Source organism: Oryzias latipes, chromosome 23, assembly GCF_002234675.1.
Source record: "Oryzias latipes chromosome 23, ASM223467v1".
Classification (NCBI taxonomy): domain Eukaryota; kingdom Metazoa; phylum Chordata; class Actinopteri; order Beloniformes; family Adrianichthyidae; genus Oryzias; species Oryzias latipes.
The window spans coordinates 22,890,577-22,906,377 of NC_019881.2; the positions used below are offsets into that span (position 1 = coordinate 22,890,577).

Genomic DNA, 15,801 nt, shown 5'->3' on the forward strand with positions numbered 1-15,801 from the left:
CCCTAGCCAGTCTCCAGATCTCAACCCCATAGAAAATCTTTGCAGGGAGTGGAAAGTCCGTGTTGCCCAGCAACAGCCCTAAAACATCACTGCTCTGGAGGAGATCGGCATGGAGGAATGGACCAAAATACCTACATCAGTTTGTGAAAACCTTGTGAAGACTTACAGAAACTGTTTGACTGCTGTCATTGCCAACAAAGGATATATACCAAAGTACTGAGTTGAACTTTTTAAAAAAAATTTTATTGACCAAATAGTTCTTTTCCACATAATTGAACAAGTCCAGTGGTCCACTGAATAAATATGTTTTTGCCCCACTGTAATAAATAACGTGCATCACCCAGCCTTTTCTAATAACTGCTTGAACGAGTCCTTCGTTGTGATTGGCTGAACCCTTCATAAGCTGTGGCAACACCGTCACGACCCTTCAGTGACACTTTCTAGATCATTTCTGAAATGTCGACTTAACGAAGCAAAAAACACATTTGTTTCTGTGATCAAAACCAGTGTTTGGTACATCTGAATACATACATATACATACATCTGTGTTTTTTGTTATTTGTTATTATTGTTATTTTTGTTATCTAAATGTCATTTACATTTAGACATTTACTGTGAGCATTTAATAAAAAATATGATGTTACATACGCAGTGTGGAACACTGAGGGAATAAAACAAGCATGTCCTGTTCTTAAAGGCTGAAACATTGTCCAACTGTCTTCATAGTAACCATCAAGCTTTAGCCACTGGCTCTCCAGCTTCTGCGTTTCCCTCCCCAGTCCAGGCATGAGGAGGGTTGTCAGGAAGAGCTTTGGATGGATCCAACATGAAAGTCCAAACCCCACGTTGCTGTGATGTGAGACGACAGGCAGAGAACCTTCAGCCAGAAGCAGAGCTGGAGGTGATGAGGTTTTCTTGGACCCGGACAAGCAGGAAGTTCCTGCAGTTTCTGGGTGTGTTTCCTCTGCAGCACTTCCTACATGTGCTGTCATTGTTGCAGCTTAACTTGTATCGGTTGTTTTTTGTGTCTCATGCTACGGTCACGACGCCCGTGGTTCAAGAAACCACCTCCAATGAAAAGTTGTGACCGTTGCAAACGGGTCGAGATGTTTTTTTAAGAATAATAAACATAATACAATTAAAAGCACAACATTTTTTATTTTGAATGATGTAGGCCTTTTAAGCTCAATACAGGATTTTGTCCTGATAATTTTTCTATAAAATCTTTTGGTCAAACACAAAGATTATCATATAAACACAGGAAACACAGGTTGAGGTTTTCTTTAAGGATTTTCTCTAAAATTGGAACAAATCTTGAGTTTAGTTTTTTTGTTTTGTTGTTGGTTTCCTGCTGTCTGTAACCTCAGACTGTCGCTTTCCGGTGATAGTGAGTTGATGCATCGTGCAGGAATAAATCAAATAGCAATGGATCAGCCTGGAACACTCTGGAACCAGGCAGCAGACCGTCAGAGGAACAGCATTTCTGTTGTTTTCAAGATAAAGTCAAATGGAAATCCAGTATTGTTTTGTATTTCATCCTTTGCTGTTTTCTTTTGTGTAGAAAAGGTGTTGCATGTCTGCAAACTGTCGGCAGAGATCGTGTGATTCAGAAACTCACACGCAACGCTTCTGTGTGAAAACCAATGCCAGAAGAAGAGAGAGCTCTCAGGAACTTCAAAGAAATAACCCTGATCTCACCGTCAGCAACTTTGCTTTGCAACCTCAAACATGTCAGGTTGAACTTTTGGTTTCGGCAGGTGACACAACAGACGTTTCCATGTGCCAAATGCCAACCACCTGAAGATCCAGCCGTTTTAGGGGAAACTGAGGACTTTCTCTGTCAGAGTCTTCATCGACGGCCTTGTTACCTCACACCACTGTTTTCTATTCCCACACAAACACTGACTTTCCATTTTCTCACAGAGAGTCTGTCAACTTTTCTATTACAAAACTCAAGGAAGGTTTGGGAAGTTCAAGAGGAAATGTCCACATAGATGGAAGAAACCACAAGAGCGGTTATGGAAAGGAGATGGACCGAAGCGGAGGCTCCTAGCTGAGGTCACTTAGAGATGAAGACAAAAGAAAAGCAGAAGTGTCAGTGGAAGCTGCCGTGAAAAGAACATTTAAAGTGACAGAAGAAGGAGGAGGAACACTCAAACCCATCTTTAATGCCATCTAGTGCCCGGTGATAGAAAAACAACAGAACAAGCAATGCTTCTCACAAAGTTTCCCCCAGCTGGACGATGATTTCATGGACGAGCTTCCGCATCGACTGTTCTCTCGTCAGAGGCCTCTGATGACCTTGGGTGTAGTTGGAGGAGGACTTTGGGGAGAAGCCTTCTCTGAAAGCAGGACTGCTGAGTGTCTGGGGCTGCGGGGTCAGAGGTCAGGTAAGGGAGGGTTTGGGTTGGTATTTCACTCGGTTGAAGTCGTCGATTGTCATCTCTACCGCCGGCTTCTTCCAGTAGTTTTCCAGACCCAGACTTAGACACAGAATAATGGCAGTTATCTGCAAAACACAAAGACTGCATGAAGGAGGGTTTCAGGGCGTTTCAACACCAACAATGTTCAACATAAACCATAATGCATGGAACAAACGCACTGCAACGGCAACAAGCTGGTCCTGAAGAGAGCTCCCATCATCTTCTGATCTATCCCCAAAGCGTTCCCAGTGGTCTTTTCATTATGATGATGCCATAATTAGCCAAAGTCTAAAAGCCTGTAGCATTTTCTGGGACATAATTTTCTTTATCTATGTCCTCCATCATTAGAAGAATGCCACAAGAACATAAACATTTCACCAGAGTGGGTCTTTCACTTTGAAAAGCCTTCCAGCCTTTTTTCTGACTCTGTGAGATTTTCTTCAAACAAAATAAAGATTAAATACAAACTTTCCTGGAAAAATTTACAACTTAAAGAAAGTGTCATAAAATACTCAGAGAAACTAAACTTTATGTTGCTTCATATTTTTAAACTCTCGAAAAGCTTTACAAACTTAAAGTTTGACCAAAGAAGGACACAGACGAAGTTTACCGTAATTGTAGCAAAAGCAGAAATGATTCCGATTCTGAGCTTGATGGGAAACGAGAGATGGCTCTTCAGGACGGCTCCGCAGGGCTGTGACACACAGAGGTCATGTGACAGACAGAGGTCATGTGACAGACAGAGGTCATGTGACAGACGAGGTCATTTGACACACAGAGGTCATGTGACAGACGAGGTCATTTGACACACAGAGGTCATGTGACAGACAGAGGTCATGTGACAGACGAGGTCATGTGACACACAGAGGTCATTTGACACACAGAGGTCATGTGACACACAGAGGTCATGTGACACACAGAGGTCATTTGACACACAGAGGTCATGTGACACACAGAGGTCATGTGACACACAGAGGTCATGTGATACGCAGAGGTCATGTGATACGCAGAGGTCATGTGACACACAGAGGTCATTTGACACACAGAGGTCATGTGACACACAGAGGTCATGTGACACGCAGAGGTCATGTGACACACAGAGGTCATGTGACAGACAGAGGTCATGTGACAGACGAGGTCATGTGACACACAGAGGTCATTTGACACACAGAGGTCATGTGACACACAGAGGTCATGTGACACACAGAGGTCATTTGACACACAGAGGTCATGTGACACACAGAGGTCATGTGACACACAGAGGTCATGTGATACGCAGAGGTCATGTGATACGCAGAGGTCATGTGACACACAGAGGTCATTTGACACACAGAGGTCATGTGACACACAGAGGTCATGTGACACGCAGAGGTCATGTGACACACAGAGGTCATGTGACAGGGGGGGTCATGTGACACACAGAGGTCATGTGACACACAGAGGTCATGTGACACACAGAGGTCATGTGACACACAGAGGTCATGTGATACGCAGAGGTCATGTGATACGCAGAGGTCATGTGACACGCAGAAGTCATTTGACACACAGAGGTCATGTGACACACAGAGGTCATGTGACACGCAGAGGTCATGTGACACACAGAGGTCATGTGACAGGGGGGTCATGTGACACACAGAGGTCATGTGACACACAGAGGTCATTTGACACACAGAGGTCATGTGACACACAGAGGTCATGTGACACACAGAGGTCATGTGACACACAGAGGTCATTTGACACACAGAGGTCATGTGACACACAGAGGTCATGCGACACACAGAGGTCATGCGACACACAGAGGTCATGTGACACACAGAGGTCATGTGACACACAGAGGTCATGTGACACACAGAGGTCATGCGACACACAGAGGTCATGTGATACGCAGAGGTCATGTGACACGCAGAGGTCATGCGACACACAGAGGTCATGTGACACACAGAGGTCATGTGACACACAGAGGTCATGCGACACACAGAGGTCATGCGATACGCAGAGGTCATGTGACACACAGAGGTCATGCGACACACAGAGGTCATGTGACACACAGAGGTCATGCGACACACAGAGGTCATGTGATACGCAGAGGTCATGTGACACGCAGAGGTCATGCGACACACAGAGGTCATGCGACACACAGAGGTCATGTGATACGCAGAGGTCATGTGACACGCAGAGGTCATGTGACACGCAGAGGTCATGCGACACACAAAGGTCATGTGACACACAGAGGTCATGTGACACACAGAGGTCATGCGACACACAGAGGTCATGTGATACGCAGAGGTCATGTGACACACAGAGGTCATGCGACACACAGAGGTCATGCGACACACAGAGGTCATGTGATACGCAGAGGTCATGTGACACGCAGAGGTCATGCGACACACAGAGGTCATGTGATACGCAGAGGTCATGCGACACACAGAGGTCATGCGACACACAGAGGTCATGTGACACACAGAGGTCATGTGACACACAGAGGTCATGTGACACACAGAGGTCATGTGACACACAGAGGTCATGTGACACACAGAGGTCATGCGACACACAGAGGTCATGTGATACGCAGAGGTCATGTGACACACAGAGGTCATGTGACACACAGAGGTCATTTGACACACAGAGGTCATGTGACACACAGAGGTCACGTGACACACAGAGGTCATGTGACATACAGAAGTCAAGTGACTCCCAGTTAACCAAGTTTAGGTGAGACGGACATGTTTCCATAGTCAGCCAGTTTTTTTTATCTCCTCACAGAAACAGAGAAACTGGACATAAACATTTGAACACTGACTCCAACAGAAGCCTCATCAGAGAATCCTGACCTGCACCAGGCTTTCATCTGCCGGAGGACTAACACAAACATGATGATGGATCCTCTGACTTCCTCCGACTCTCTAAACTTCTGCAGCTCTGTTCTGCTTGACCTGATGGTGGGTCTGCTTTGCTAAAATGGGCTGTGGTGCTGCAGAACTCACTCTGTAATCCTTCAGGACAAAACGGTTGCCTCAGACACAAAATGCAACTGTTTGGCCTCAAGTCTTCCTTTCAAAATTGCTGCTTTGGCTTTGTGTGTCAGAATTATTTTTAAGATTCTTTTAATGTCTTTAATGGTTTTCTTATCATTTTTTAGATGCTCTGGTTGGTCTGTCTATTTATTTACTTTTTTGAATAAATTGTGTAAACAACATATAAATAATTACGAATACAATCAATATATTACAAACTTATAAATGATAATAGTAACGCTTAAAACCAAAGCAAAGTTTGATTTTATTGCATGCCTTCTGGCTCAACTAGATAAACGTGGACACATGGATGGAAGTTCCAGCTTTTGAATGTTATTTCTGGGTTGAACGACACAGAACTGTCGAGTTTGCACGTCTGTGATGGCAGCATACGCTGCCACACCCACAAACAAGATGGCGGTAACCTCCCCCCAACATTGCACACTTTCTGTTTAATTATTATTTCAGATTCTTTATTCTTAAATAAATGCACACATTTCTTTGAGTTAAAATGTACATTGATTCTCTGTTTTCAATAATTATTTGTAGCACATGTACATTTGCTGAGTTTACTTATTTTGGTTTGTTTAATTCATGTCACCTGTTTTTTGAGTTGCCAGTGCTGAGGGGGCTACTGGTCCCTATGAGTGTGGCTGAGGTTCTGCTCCTGGAGCTGTGCTGTGAGGACTGGCAAAGGAGGAGGTCAAGTCCTCACAGCCTTTAAATACTCCAGTCAGGCAATTGGGCAGGCGCCATCTACAGACGCCTCCAAGGGCAGAAACCAATGAACTTATTTCATGTTTATTTGTTTTGCTTCTGTTGGTTATTATTCATTTTGTTCTTCTTTTGATGTTTTTTCTTAAAGTTAAGTTTGTTGCCTGAGTTAATTATGTTTCTGTTGACCTCTTTTAAGGGCCCAGTTTGTTCATCTTTTTACATTTTTTGAGAAAAATTAAAACGTTCCCTTTTTGATAAACTTCTGTTTTCCTCTTTAGCTACTCGATCCCTCACAACGTCCCTTAAAAAGGTCTAATAAGTCAAGAAATCCAGATATTTGGCATGCACAGAAAGGAGCCGATGTGGATATGAAGAAGGGAAGAAAATCAAACCCACTGTGGGAAAATAAACACTAAAGAATAAAAAAAAATGCCATTACTTTTGCATGCACCCACAATGCATCTGAGGTGTGTGGGAGTGGCGGGGAAAGGTCGGCGTCCATCATGACACAAGACTCATCCAAACTGGAGTTGGCAGGATGGGAGCTACAGAGGAGGAAGAGGAGCAGACAAACATGGTTCAAAGCGTGAGGCTGATGCTGACTGATCTTTGAGGAAAAACGTCCACAAGGCTATTTTACCTCCAATCACGGTCAGGTGTGCACAAACACGAGACGGGAAGCGGATTCCCCCAGTCCTCAAAGCTTCTCAAACCACAACAGGAGTCCTGGAAGACGACATGCAAACATCATCACGTCAAAAACAGACGTTTTGACTGAACACGTCAGCTGTTAAAAAGCTACAGCATCTCTGCCTCGGATAGTCTTTTGCTTACCGAGGCCTGGAGTTTCTTTAGTTCGCTCTGGATGTAATCGTCAGCAGCATGGAGGGGCGTGGCCTTCAGAAACACCTCATCCACCGCACTGTCCAACTGTCAATCAGGGTACAGCTGGAGTTAAATCTGCTTCAAGCTGCTTTTCAGCCCAATTGATTCTGTTTATCAAACATATAAAACTGTTGTGTCGACTTAAGACATTTTGCATGAAATCCTACTGGATAATTTGCCTTTTTTTTTCAAGAGTCTGCATTCTTCTTTGAAATGTTGCTTTAAAGGTTCTTGTCTTGTAATATTAACTTCAAACTCTAGGGGGCAGCAGTGAAGGAGGCACAGCATTATTACCTGACTTTGAACTTGAACCAGCGGTGAAGCCAAAACCATCACAGCCACAAACTCTATGAAGATGAGAGCAGAAAACTACAAAAAAATAATTGACAAAAACAGCTGTTTTAATTATGGGGACACCGTTAGTTTTTGAGAGGAGAAAACGTGAAGACGATCTAACGGGAAGGAAAGTTTATAAATGTTCTTGTTTTTAGATTAAAATCTGGTTTTAAGGTAAAGTTAAAGGTTCCCATAAAAACATAAAAGATAAGAAGAAGTGTGTTTGCTTCTGTTCTCACCACCAGCAGCAGTGGTTTGTAGTCTGCAGCAGCAGCACAGATGCCTAAAACAGCCAGAACCACTGTGATTGGTCCAAACACCTGCAGCACCAGTAAACCGTCACTGGTGGATAACTGCTCAAACAACTGGAACACAGAAGGAGAAACAAACGTCAGCCATGGTTGTTTTTAATAAAATGTCTGCATGTAAAGCACGAAGAGATCATTTCTCATTAAAATGCAGGAAAAAACAGACTTTTTTCTTTAGAAATGCATTTTTAGTTCACTCTCTGTGTTAATACAAAATGATTGAGAGACTCTGTAGCATTTGAACGTTTATCAGAAGAGTTATTGAAGCAGGAAGTCCGACTCTGTGAAGATCTTTCTAACTTTACCAAGTCCTCTAAGTGCTGCACTCTGATTGGTTGACTCCGCCTCCTCTAACCCTCTCTTCTCCCCCTAGTTCCATTTTCGGACACAGATCAGTTTTGACACAAGTTTCTCGCAAGGAATGCGTCAGAATTCAGAGCCCAGTTGTAACGCACTTGTGATTTGCACCAGCAGATTGGAGCACACGCAGAAGCACATTTGAGCAGTTGGAATCACAGATTTGAAGTTGTAACTCTAAATGAACACATGGAAATGGAAATTTGTCAGTTCACAGCAGAAGATTCTCACATTCTATTTTACAAGTTCTCACCTCAAATCTACAAGTGCATTCTTTTTGGAGCATATTTACCTTCATAAAATGAAGAACCCAAATGAATGTGATTGAACATTTGAGTGAAGTAAGAGCTAACAAATGACTCGGATAACTGTTTAAAATGTCAGCTGTTATTGCTTGTCAGGCATCTTAATGGACACCCAAAAGGGTCTTATGGAGTTTAAGTTTATATTTGTTTACTCTGCAGTCCATTTATTTGTTAATGGAAGATGGAATAAAGTTCATGATCTAAAACTAAACTTGTTGATTATATCATAAAATAATTATTTTATTTTGAAGGGCCATTCAGGATGCTGTTCGAAAGGAACAACAGGAAACACAATCCCTAGAGAAAAAGACACATTTAAAAACAGCTAACAAAATGAAAGAGAAATTCTGATGCTGAGAGAAAAAAACGTAATTGTAAATGGAGGAGAACCCATTTACCAAGAACGGGATTTTCTGTTTGGTCATCGATTTAGTTTAAGGGCATTTGAGGTGAACCAGGATCTGATAAAAAAGTCAAAGAGAAGGAGGGACTGTGGAGTACCTGGTTAGTTGAAGTGGGTGTCCTCTGCAAAGCAATGGAAATTATCATTGCATTTCCAAAGCAACCATTGACTGTAAATGAGAACTGGACTGAGTGAGTCTTCCCCCCGGACACTCTAAACAGGAAGTATCTGCTGGCTCCAAGAAGCCAAAATCCTATAGACTACAATAGAAAGTCTATTTAGTCAACTCATTCAAGTTGTGAACTGACCAATCATAAAAGTAGGTGGAGCCTGCTGGCTCCCACATCCAATGTTCAAAACAGATTTGAAAGATTTCCTGCAGCCCGTTTTTGAGTGGTAGGGGTGTGGCTTTCCACCAAGCTCACTTCTGATTGGTGAGAGTGGTTGACAGAGACACTCTGACCAACTTGGACCAATCACTGCCTACTGATGACGTATGGCTCCAACGTGGCGCCGTCTGTATAGTGGAAAACGGTGACTGAATTGATCTGATTTTGGTTGGAGCTGGAATAAACCATTTTTCTATGGATGAAATCACAGTCACTACAGTCCAGGGGGTAAATAATGAAGAGCGGAGGCTCCAGGACAGAGCCCTGGGGCACACCAGAACTAATTACTGATGCTTTGAATGAGAGGAGTGGTGGAAAAATAATGGTGAGGAGGTAGGATTGAAACCGTATTAGGGGGGGTATAAACAGAGCAGAACAGAAACTGGGTTAAAAGCGCCAATCGGGTTGAGAACAATGAAAGTCTGAAATAGCCTGGAGTCAGCTGCCGTACGAAGGTCATTGGTTTATTTTTAGGAGCTGTTTTCAGAATGGAGGGCGCAAAAAACAGACTGGCAAGGGTCAACAAAGCTTTAGTGTAGGTGGGACTGGAGTTGAGCAGCAAGTGTTGTTTTATTTTTGGAGAAAAATGGGAAATGAAGTGGATGGTTGTTAAGGATTTGGATATTTATTACTCAACTCTGTTGAACTGATGCAACAACTGCAGATTTAAGGAGTTTGGGGAATAAATTCCAGGGGCCACGATGGAAAGCAGCAGGGAGGAAAGGCCTGACCAAGACCAAGAAACCGGGTCCAGAACATCAGTCAGAGCCTTACTGTAGATGACCACCAAGTGGAGGTTAATGTTCTTTGTAGGAGTGTAGGGAGAAATCAATTTGGCAATGCATGTATTGATTTAAAATGCTGTCAATACAATATTTATTGAATTATTTATGAGCGCCCTTCAGTGTCGCACTCTTGCTTTCCACTAAGACCCCCGACCGCTGGTTGGCAGAACCGCCAACCGAGCAGCTCTACACTGCACCAAAACCGGATGTCGCGAGAATCCGCTAGTGTTAAATATTCTGTCAGCATCGCAGTGTTTGTCGTTGTGACACATGTACTACTTAGATTTTGCTTGGTACGGTTACTGAACCGAAACGCTGTGCCCCATTGCTGCCTGACTCAGACTCTTGCCATTACACACCCTTAGTTCTTTGTGCTCTAAAAGTTTGGTTTCAGAGAGTCAAAGTGTGGCAGTGAATGAAAGGAGAAAATGATCACGGATGGTCCATCAGCTCTGCAGCTGGATGAGGACAAACCAGAACTGCAGATTAAATCCATAAATGTTCCTTTGAATGAGAAGGAAAGTCTGTGAAGTGTTGATCTCCAAACGTTTCAAAGCATGAGGAGCAGTCTTTAGTGAGGGTTGTTGAAGTCCTCTGCAGTATTACATCATCAGGTGAGAGTTCAGACATGCAGCAGCTCAGGAGGTGGGGGGTTAAGGTGTGGTGAGGGGTTGACCAGTTTGGAGGTGGTGCAGGAACAGACACTGGCAGAACTTCTGTTCAGTGTTTGGTTCTACGGACACATATTTACCTCTGATACTGGTATGTTTCCATCGATGGTGGAAAACCCAACTCCAATCAACACCACGCCAGAGACCTGCAGAGTCCCACAGAAGAGACGCTCCTGAACACCAGTCAATGCAAAAACATGTTCCACGCCTTTTACAGGTTTAAGCTGAAACGACCTCCAACTCTAATCAACGTCCCCCAGAATCTCCTGAGACTCCAAAACTTCCTTTTAAAAGTTTCACAGCTGTGTTGTAGAGGATGCAGCCTCACAGCCTGACCTGCATGTGCTGTAGAAGGGTTCTCTACGACCAGCTGCATGTCCGTGGAATAAATTGCAGGTTCACTGAGCGATCTGCCACCTTAATATTTCATGCAGCCGCCTGCGTGACAGCTATAGGTTTGACAGTTTTCCACCCACAGACGGCCCAAATCTGCCCGTAAGGTCAGATGGGACTCAGGCTTCAAGTGCTGCTCTGTTGAAACAAACATGTTTTCACAAATTGGCCTTTCAGGATTTGTGCCAGCACCAGAAAGCTCCCGGGACTTCCAGATGGAACTGCAGCTGGATTCAAAACACGGAACTCATAAAAGCTCCAAATGTTCCATCAGATTCAGTTCTGCTCGAGCAGCAGAGAAAAGATGCTGGAGCCGCAGTTCCCAGGACGAGATCTTAAGCAGATAAAAGGAACAAACGAGCATGCAGTCCCATGAAGCAGACGCAGCCAGAACACGACACATCACAGCACATGACGCCAGAACTGCAGCGAGGATAAAACTGCAGAGGAGCGCAGGAGAAAAAGTACAGCTGGGTCCAACTGGAAATGTGCAACACAAACAATGCAATCAGCTGATAAGCAGCACAGGAACAGGAAGCAGAAAAAAAAAGGAGTCTGGGCACAAATGTGGTTCAAAAACGTGCAAATGATGCACGAGCTTCTACAGCGAGGACTGAAGGTTCCATAAATATCAGCGGGTCTGTGGAGAAATGCAGAACAATGTTCAGGAGGAGAAGAAATATCCAGGAAACTATTTTAATAACATGTTTATGATAAAAAAAATGATACGAAGGACACGAGGAAGGTTGTCTTTTAGAAAGTATTAAACTCTATAATCCCTCATTATAGAAGATCATTTATTGAATGCAATGCGACTTCCTGGTGATGTATTATATAGTAAATATAGTAAACAATTAAAGCTATGGAATATTGTCATATTGATACCAAAATATACAGTTTTATTTTACTGAAACTGATTTGAAAAAACAATTTCTTGTGTTGGAGTAAAAATTACAGAAAACTTAACAAAAAAAAGTGAAAATGTTTTACAGTTTTCATCAAAAGTTTAAAAAATGGAAATTTTAGTGTTTTTGTACAGTGTTACACATTTTTTAATTTATGAAATCACAAAATAGTTTTTTTTATGAAAATTGAAATGTAAGGTTTTCACGGTGAGAAAGTCCCACTCTGATGATCTTAGGATCTAGTTTCAACCCCCTTTCCCATCGTTCATAACTGAGAGATCTCTGTTTACAGTCTCTTCTGCCAGCTTACATTGTATTTTTTACGTCACAAAAACGATCTTTTTCAAAAATCATTTTTTCTGATTCCCAACAATTGGAATAAAAAAATACTCAGAAATGTGAGTTTAAGCTTCATTTAAAGTAAGAACATGTTAAAAACACAAAAACAGCATTTTCATCAGTGGGTTTTTGAAACCCAAAACTAATATTCTATAAAAGTATTGAAAAGTATGAAATAAATTCTATTTAAAATTCCACACAAATTTATTTTTCCGTCTACTTTATGAGCAGAAGCCTTCAGGATGAGCAAATATTTTCCATCTTCTCCCCAGTCTGGTTCCCTCCATGGTCACAGAGGAATTAGCCGTTAGCTTACCAGCAGCAGCACCGTGACACAAATGGAGAGTCCACGCAAGTAGCTCCTGCATGCAGCCATGTCCGAGCGCCGTCTGAAATAGAAACAGAGTAATGTGCAGAGCGGCGTGTGATTGATGCTGTTTAAAGCTCCCAGCGACGGGCTGCAGGATGAAGAACATGACCAAGTTAGGAAGAGGAGAAGAGGAGAGGTGAGGTTCACGGCTGATGAGGAGAGATGGTGCATGTGGAGAGCAGGAAGAAAAACAGGAAGAAGGAGGAAAGAAGGGTTGAAAGACGAAAGGGTTATCAAGTTGTGCCACTCGTCTCTCGCCGGCCGCACCCAGCGAGCAGCGCCCGCTGGGGCGTGGACCATCTGCAGCACCACCTCTGTTCACCTGCTCCTTCAGGTCCTGGAGGATTGTGGGAAGAGACTCGACATCATCCGACCAGGTCGTTTGTGAAACTCCAAAACCTTCAGGTCCCAGCCGGAGAAAAAAACTCCTCCCTTCAGATCCCAAAGATAAGAAGATGGAGAAAACTGCAGCGTTTCAGGAGGAGCTCTGGAATCCTGCAGACGTCTTCAAGCTAGGAGAGAGCTAATGTTCTGCTGATGTTTGGCTCACATTCTAACCTAAGCCCATATCACCAACCTTCCACCTCTGTGCTTGACAGATCACAGATCTGTAAGCTAGTGATGTTGTGACATCAGAACAATAATCCATCTATACATCCAATTCCCCTCAAATCAGGACATGGATGTTTGGATCATCAACAAGTTCTCTCCTTCAGTTTTTCCTCCTCTAAGATCTGCCGGTGATTCCAAATGTTCCCAGATCAGATATCCCAGATATTTATTTGGGTTTCATCCACTTAATTGCAGCGATGAGCTTTTACATTGAGTTACAGCTTGATGAGCTTAATAACTAACCAATCCTCCAGTTTTGGTTCAGTCTCCAGATACTGAGGCTTGATACTGACAGATACTGACCAGCTGACCCACCTTTGACCTCCTTAACCTTTAACTCCTCCATGAATTTATTTCCAGTTATAGAAAGAATTCTTCAGTGTTGTGCTAAATTACGTGGAGTCCTGCTTTAAATGTTTAAAGGACGTTGGAGCTTGGTGACATCCGCCGTGAAGCGGTTCAGGTGGTTGCAGGCGGATGAAGTGGGGCGGAGTAAAAGTAACCAGACAGAAAGAAACACAATTTAAACAATTCAAATGTAAGTTTCTGCAGCAAGAAAAACTGATCGGCCCTCTAGCAACGTTCACACTGCCCTCGGCAACACGTGGTCAAGCAACTACTTCCAATGAAATTCACCAGATTTACACCGCCAAGACATTTCCCACCAAGACTGATCCAACTGTAGGGGTTGGTAGAAGCTAGTTACTAGTAGAAGAAGAGGTACCATCATATCCAAGCTTTAGCTCCAGAGTTGATGTAATTCTATTGGATTCTGCAGCAGAAGAAAGCATCTTTGCATCATTACGTTAGTAGTGAGTTGAGTATCGTGTAAAGCCGCTTTTCTCCGCCTCAGAAACAGTTGATTCATGTTGATTCCATAAATCAGGCCTGTCAAAGTCATTTTCACTGAGGGCCACATCAGCATAGTGTCTGTCCTCAAAGGGACAGATATAACTAATACATGTAACTAAATGTAATGAAAAATAAATGTAACTACTCCTTAATGTTAAATAACTCATTTATTTATTATAAATCACTTTTTAAAGTGACAATTACAGTTGCATAGAAAACGTATGTTTGCGTGTTACTTTAGCATAAATCCTTTAAAATTTTGTCTGCTTATTAAAACCCACATAACTCCAGTAACGAAGGATCAAACTGTCCAAGTGAATAAAGAAAAATATCATAAAATTGAGCTGCAAAGAACATGCATTTAACGTGTAACATTTTGTCTGCGTGCACAAATAATACCTGCAAAAATGTAATAATTACAGCAACTACACATAAATAATATGTAATCAACTAAAGAAAATTTTTATTTTAAGAAATTAAAAACTGTTATGCTCTCGCGGGCCACATAAAATGACATGGCGGGCCACATTTGGCCCCCGGGCCTTGAGTTTGACACATGTGCCGTAATTGCTCAGAGTTACGGCATTTCAAATAACATTATATTTACGTGTCGCCACCGGCATATCTGGGGGGTATTCCAGGAAGCATGTTTAAACTCCCCTGACTTTAAGCCTTAACTCTGGCTGAAATCCGCCTGAACTTGCTTACTCTGGGTATGTCGGTTCCAAAAGACCGGATATGAGTTAGTGTAATCACGCTCCACTTGGTAACCCTGGGTTAATGCACGTACACAGCAGGTACATAAAGACATTCTCAATGGAACACCGATTTCCAGAGTCACCGTGGGAACGTGTGGTGAAAAAAAAAGAAAGCGCTGCAGTGAGACGGAGTCTGAGGTTTTAAGATTATACGCCCATCAAAAAAGTAACACGGTTGCATCATCAAAAGAAAGAGTTTCTGCTTGTAGTAGAAGAACGGACAAAATAAACAGACGAGTTTCTGATCTTATTTCCATTTTCCTTGTGACGCATATATATATATATATATATATATAACTTATCCAATTTTGCCAACTTAAATAAATTTCTTCTATTAGTAACAAATAATTGAGTTAAATTTAATAATTTAATCAACCTAATTTCTTACGTCTATAAAACTCAATAATTGTTTATACAACTCATATTTACATATTTATCTAACTAAATGTCATTTTACTCCAATTCAATTAATATTTTTTCCATCTTAATTAATTATAATTCTTGAAATCTCAAATGTCTAAGTTTGAGCGGGCAGACGTACTCATTTGTATATAAATAAAAAGAACAATATCATACACACTAACTGAATTAAGTCATTTAGGAATTTTCAGTCATTTTCCTTAATTACAATCATTGAAGGGCTGCTATATAAACTCATCATCCTCTCCCTCCCTCTCACTCATGGTGCAGAGACTTAAGCAAAGTAGGACAAAATAACTCGTCAGAACACAGCAAACCACAGTAAAACAGCTAAACAACTAAACACCACACTTAAATCCAAATCCGTCCAGACAGGCAAAGGGAATGGTATCCCACAATCCCTTGCAGTGCCGATCTAACAGCAGCATCAAAGTAACACCAACTTAATTGAATTAATTTGAATGAAAGTAAAATAACTGTCTGATAACGTGTTATTTTTAAACTGAATTAACAAAAATGAAAAAACTGATTTACCTTAACTGAAGCAAATAATGAAGTT

At 42.2% G+C, this 15,801-nt stretch overlaps 1 protein-coding gene across 3 annotated transcripts; it reads right to left on the reverse strand.

Annotated features, from left to right (window-relative positions):
- Positions 1-224: 224 nt before the first annotated feature.
- LOC101157582 (tetraspanin-3) lies at positions 225-12,946 on the reverse strand. 3 transcript variants are annotated; one of them, XM_011491330.3, is made up of 10 exons: positions 12,923-12,946; positions 12,547-12,619; positions 10,674-10,739; positions 7,615-7,740; positions 7,334-7,408; positions 6,989-7,084; positions 6,795-6,880; positions 6,594-6,699; positions 3,034-3,117; positions 225-2,509 (listed from the first exon to the last, which is right to left on the reverse strand). In XM_011491330.3, exons 2-10 carry the CDS (start codon positions 12,604-12,606, stop codon positions 2,387-2,389), a joined length of 822 nt encoding a protein of 273 aa, XP_011489632.1. In that variant the 5' UTR covers positions 12,607-12,619; positions 12,923-12,946; the 3' UTR covers positions 225-2,386. The 3 variants fall into 3 exon arrangements, with proteins under 3 accessions (XP_011489632.1, XP_004083292.2, XP_020569767.1); XM_004083244.3 differs by lacking the exon at positions 12,923-12,946 and having other exon boundaries at positions 12,547-12,852; XM_020714108.2 differs by lacking the exons at positions 3,034-3,117; positions 12,923-12,946 and having other exon boundaries at positions 12,547-12,858.
- Positions 12,947-15,801: the final 2,855 nt, after the last annotated feature.

Bases quoted from the DNA above. Each gene is read 5' to 3' on its own strand.
- LOC101157582 (XM_004083244.3), bottom strand. From the start codon at position 12,771: ATGCACCATCTCTCCTCATCAGCCGTGAACCTCACCTCTCCTCTTCTC. The intron at 10,740-12,546 runs GTAAGCTAACGG...GGGACTCTGCAG, and splicing joins GTGTCACGGTGCTGCTGCTG to GTCTCTGGCGTGGTGTTGAT. The intron at 7,741-10,673 runs GTAAATATGTGT...TCTGTGTTCCAG, and splicing joins GAAACATACCAGTATCAGAG to TTGTTTGAGCAGTTATCCAC.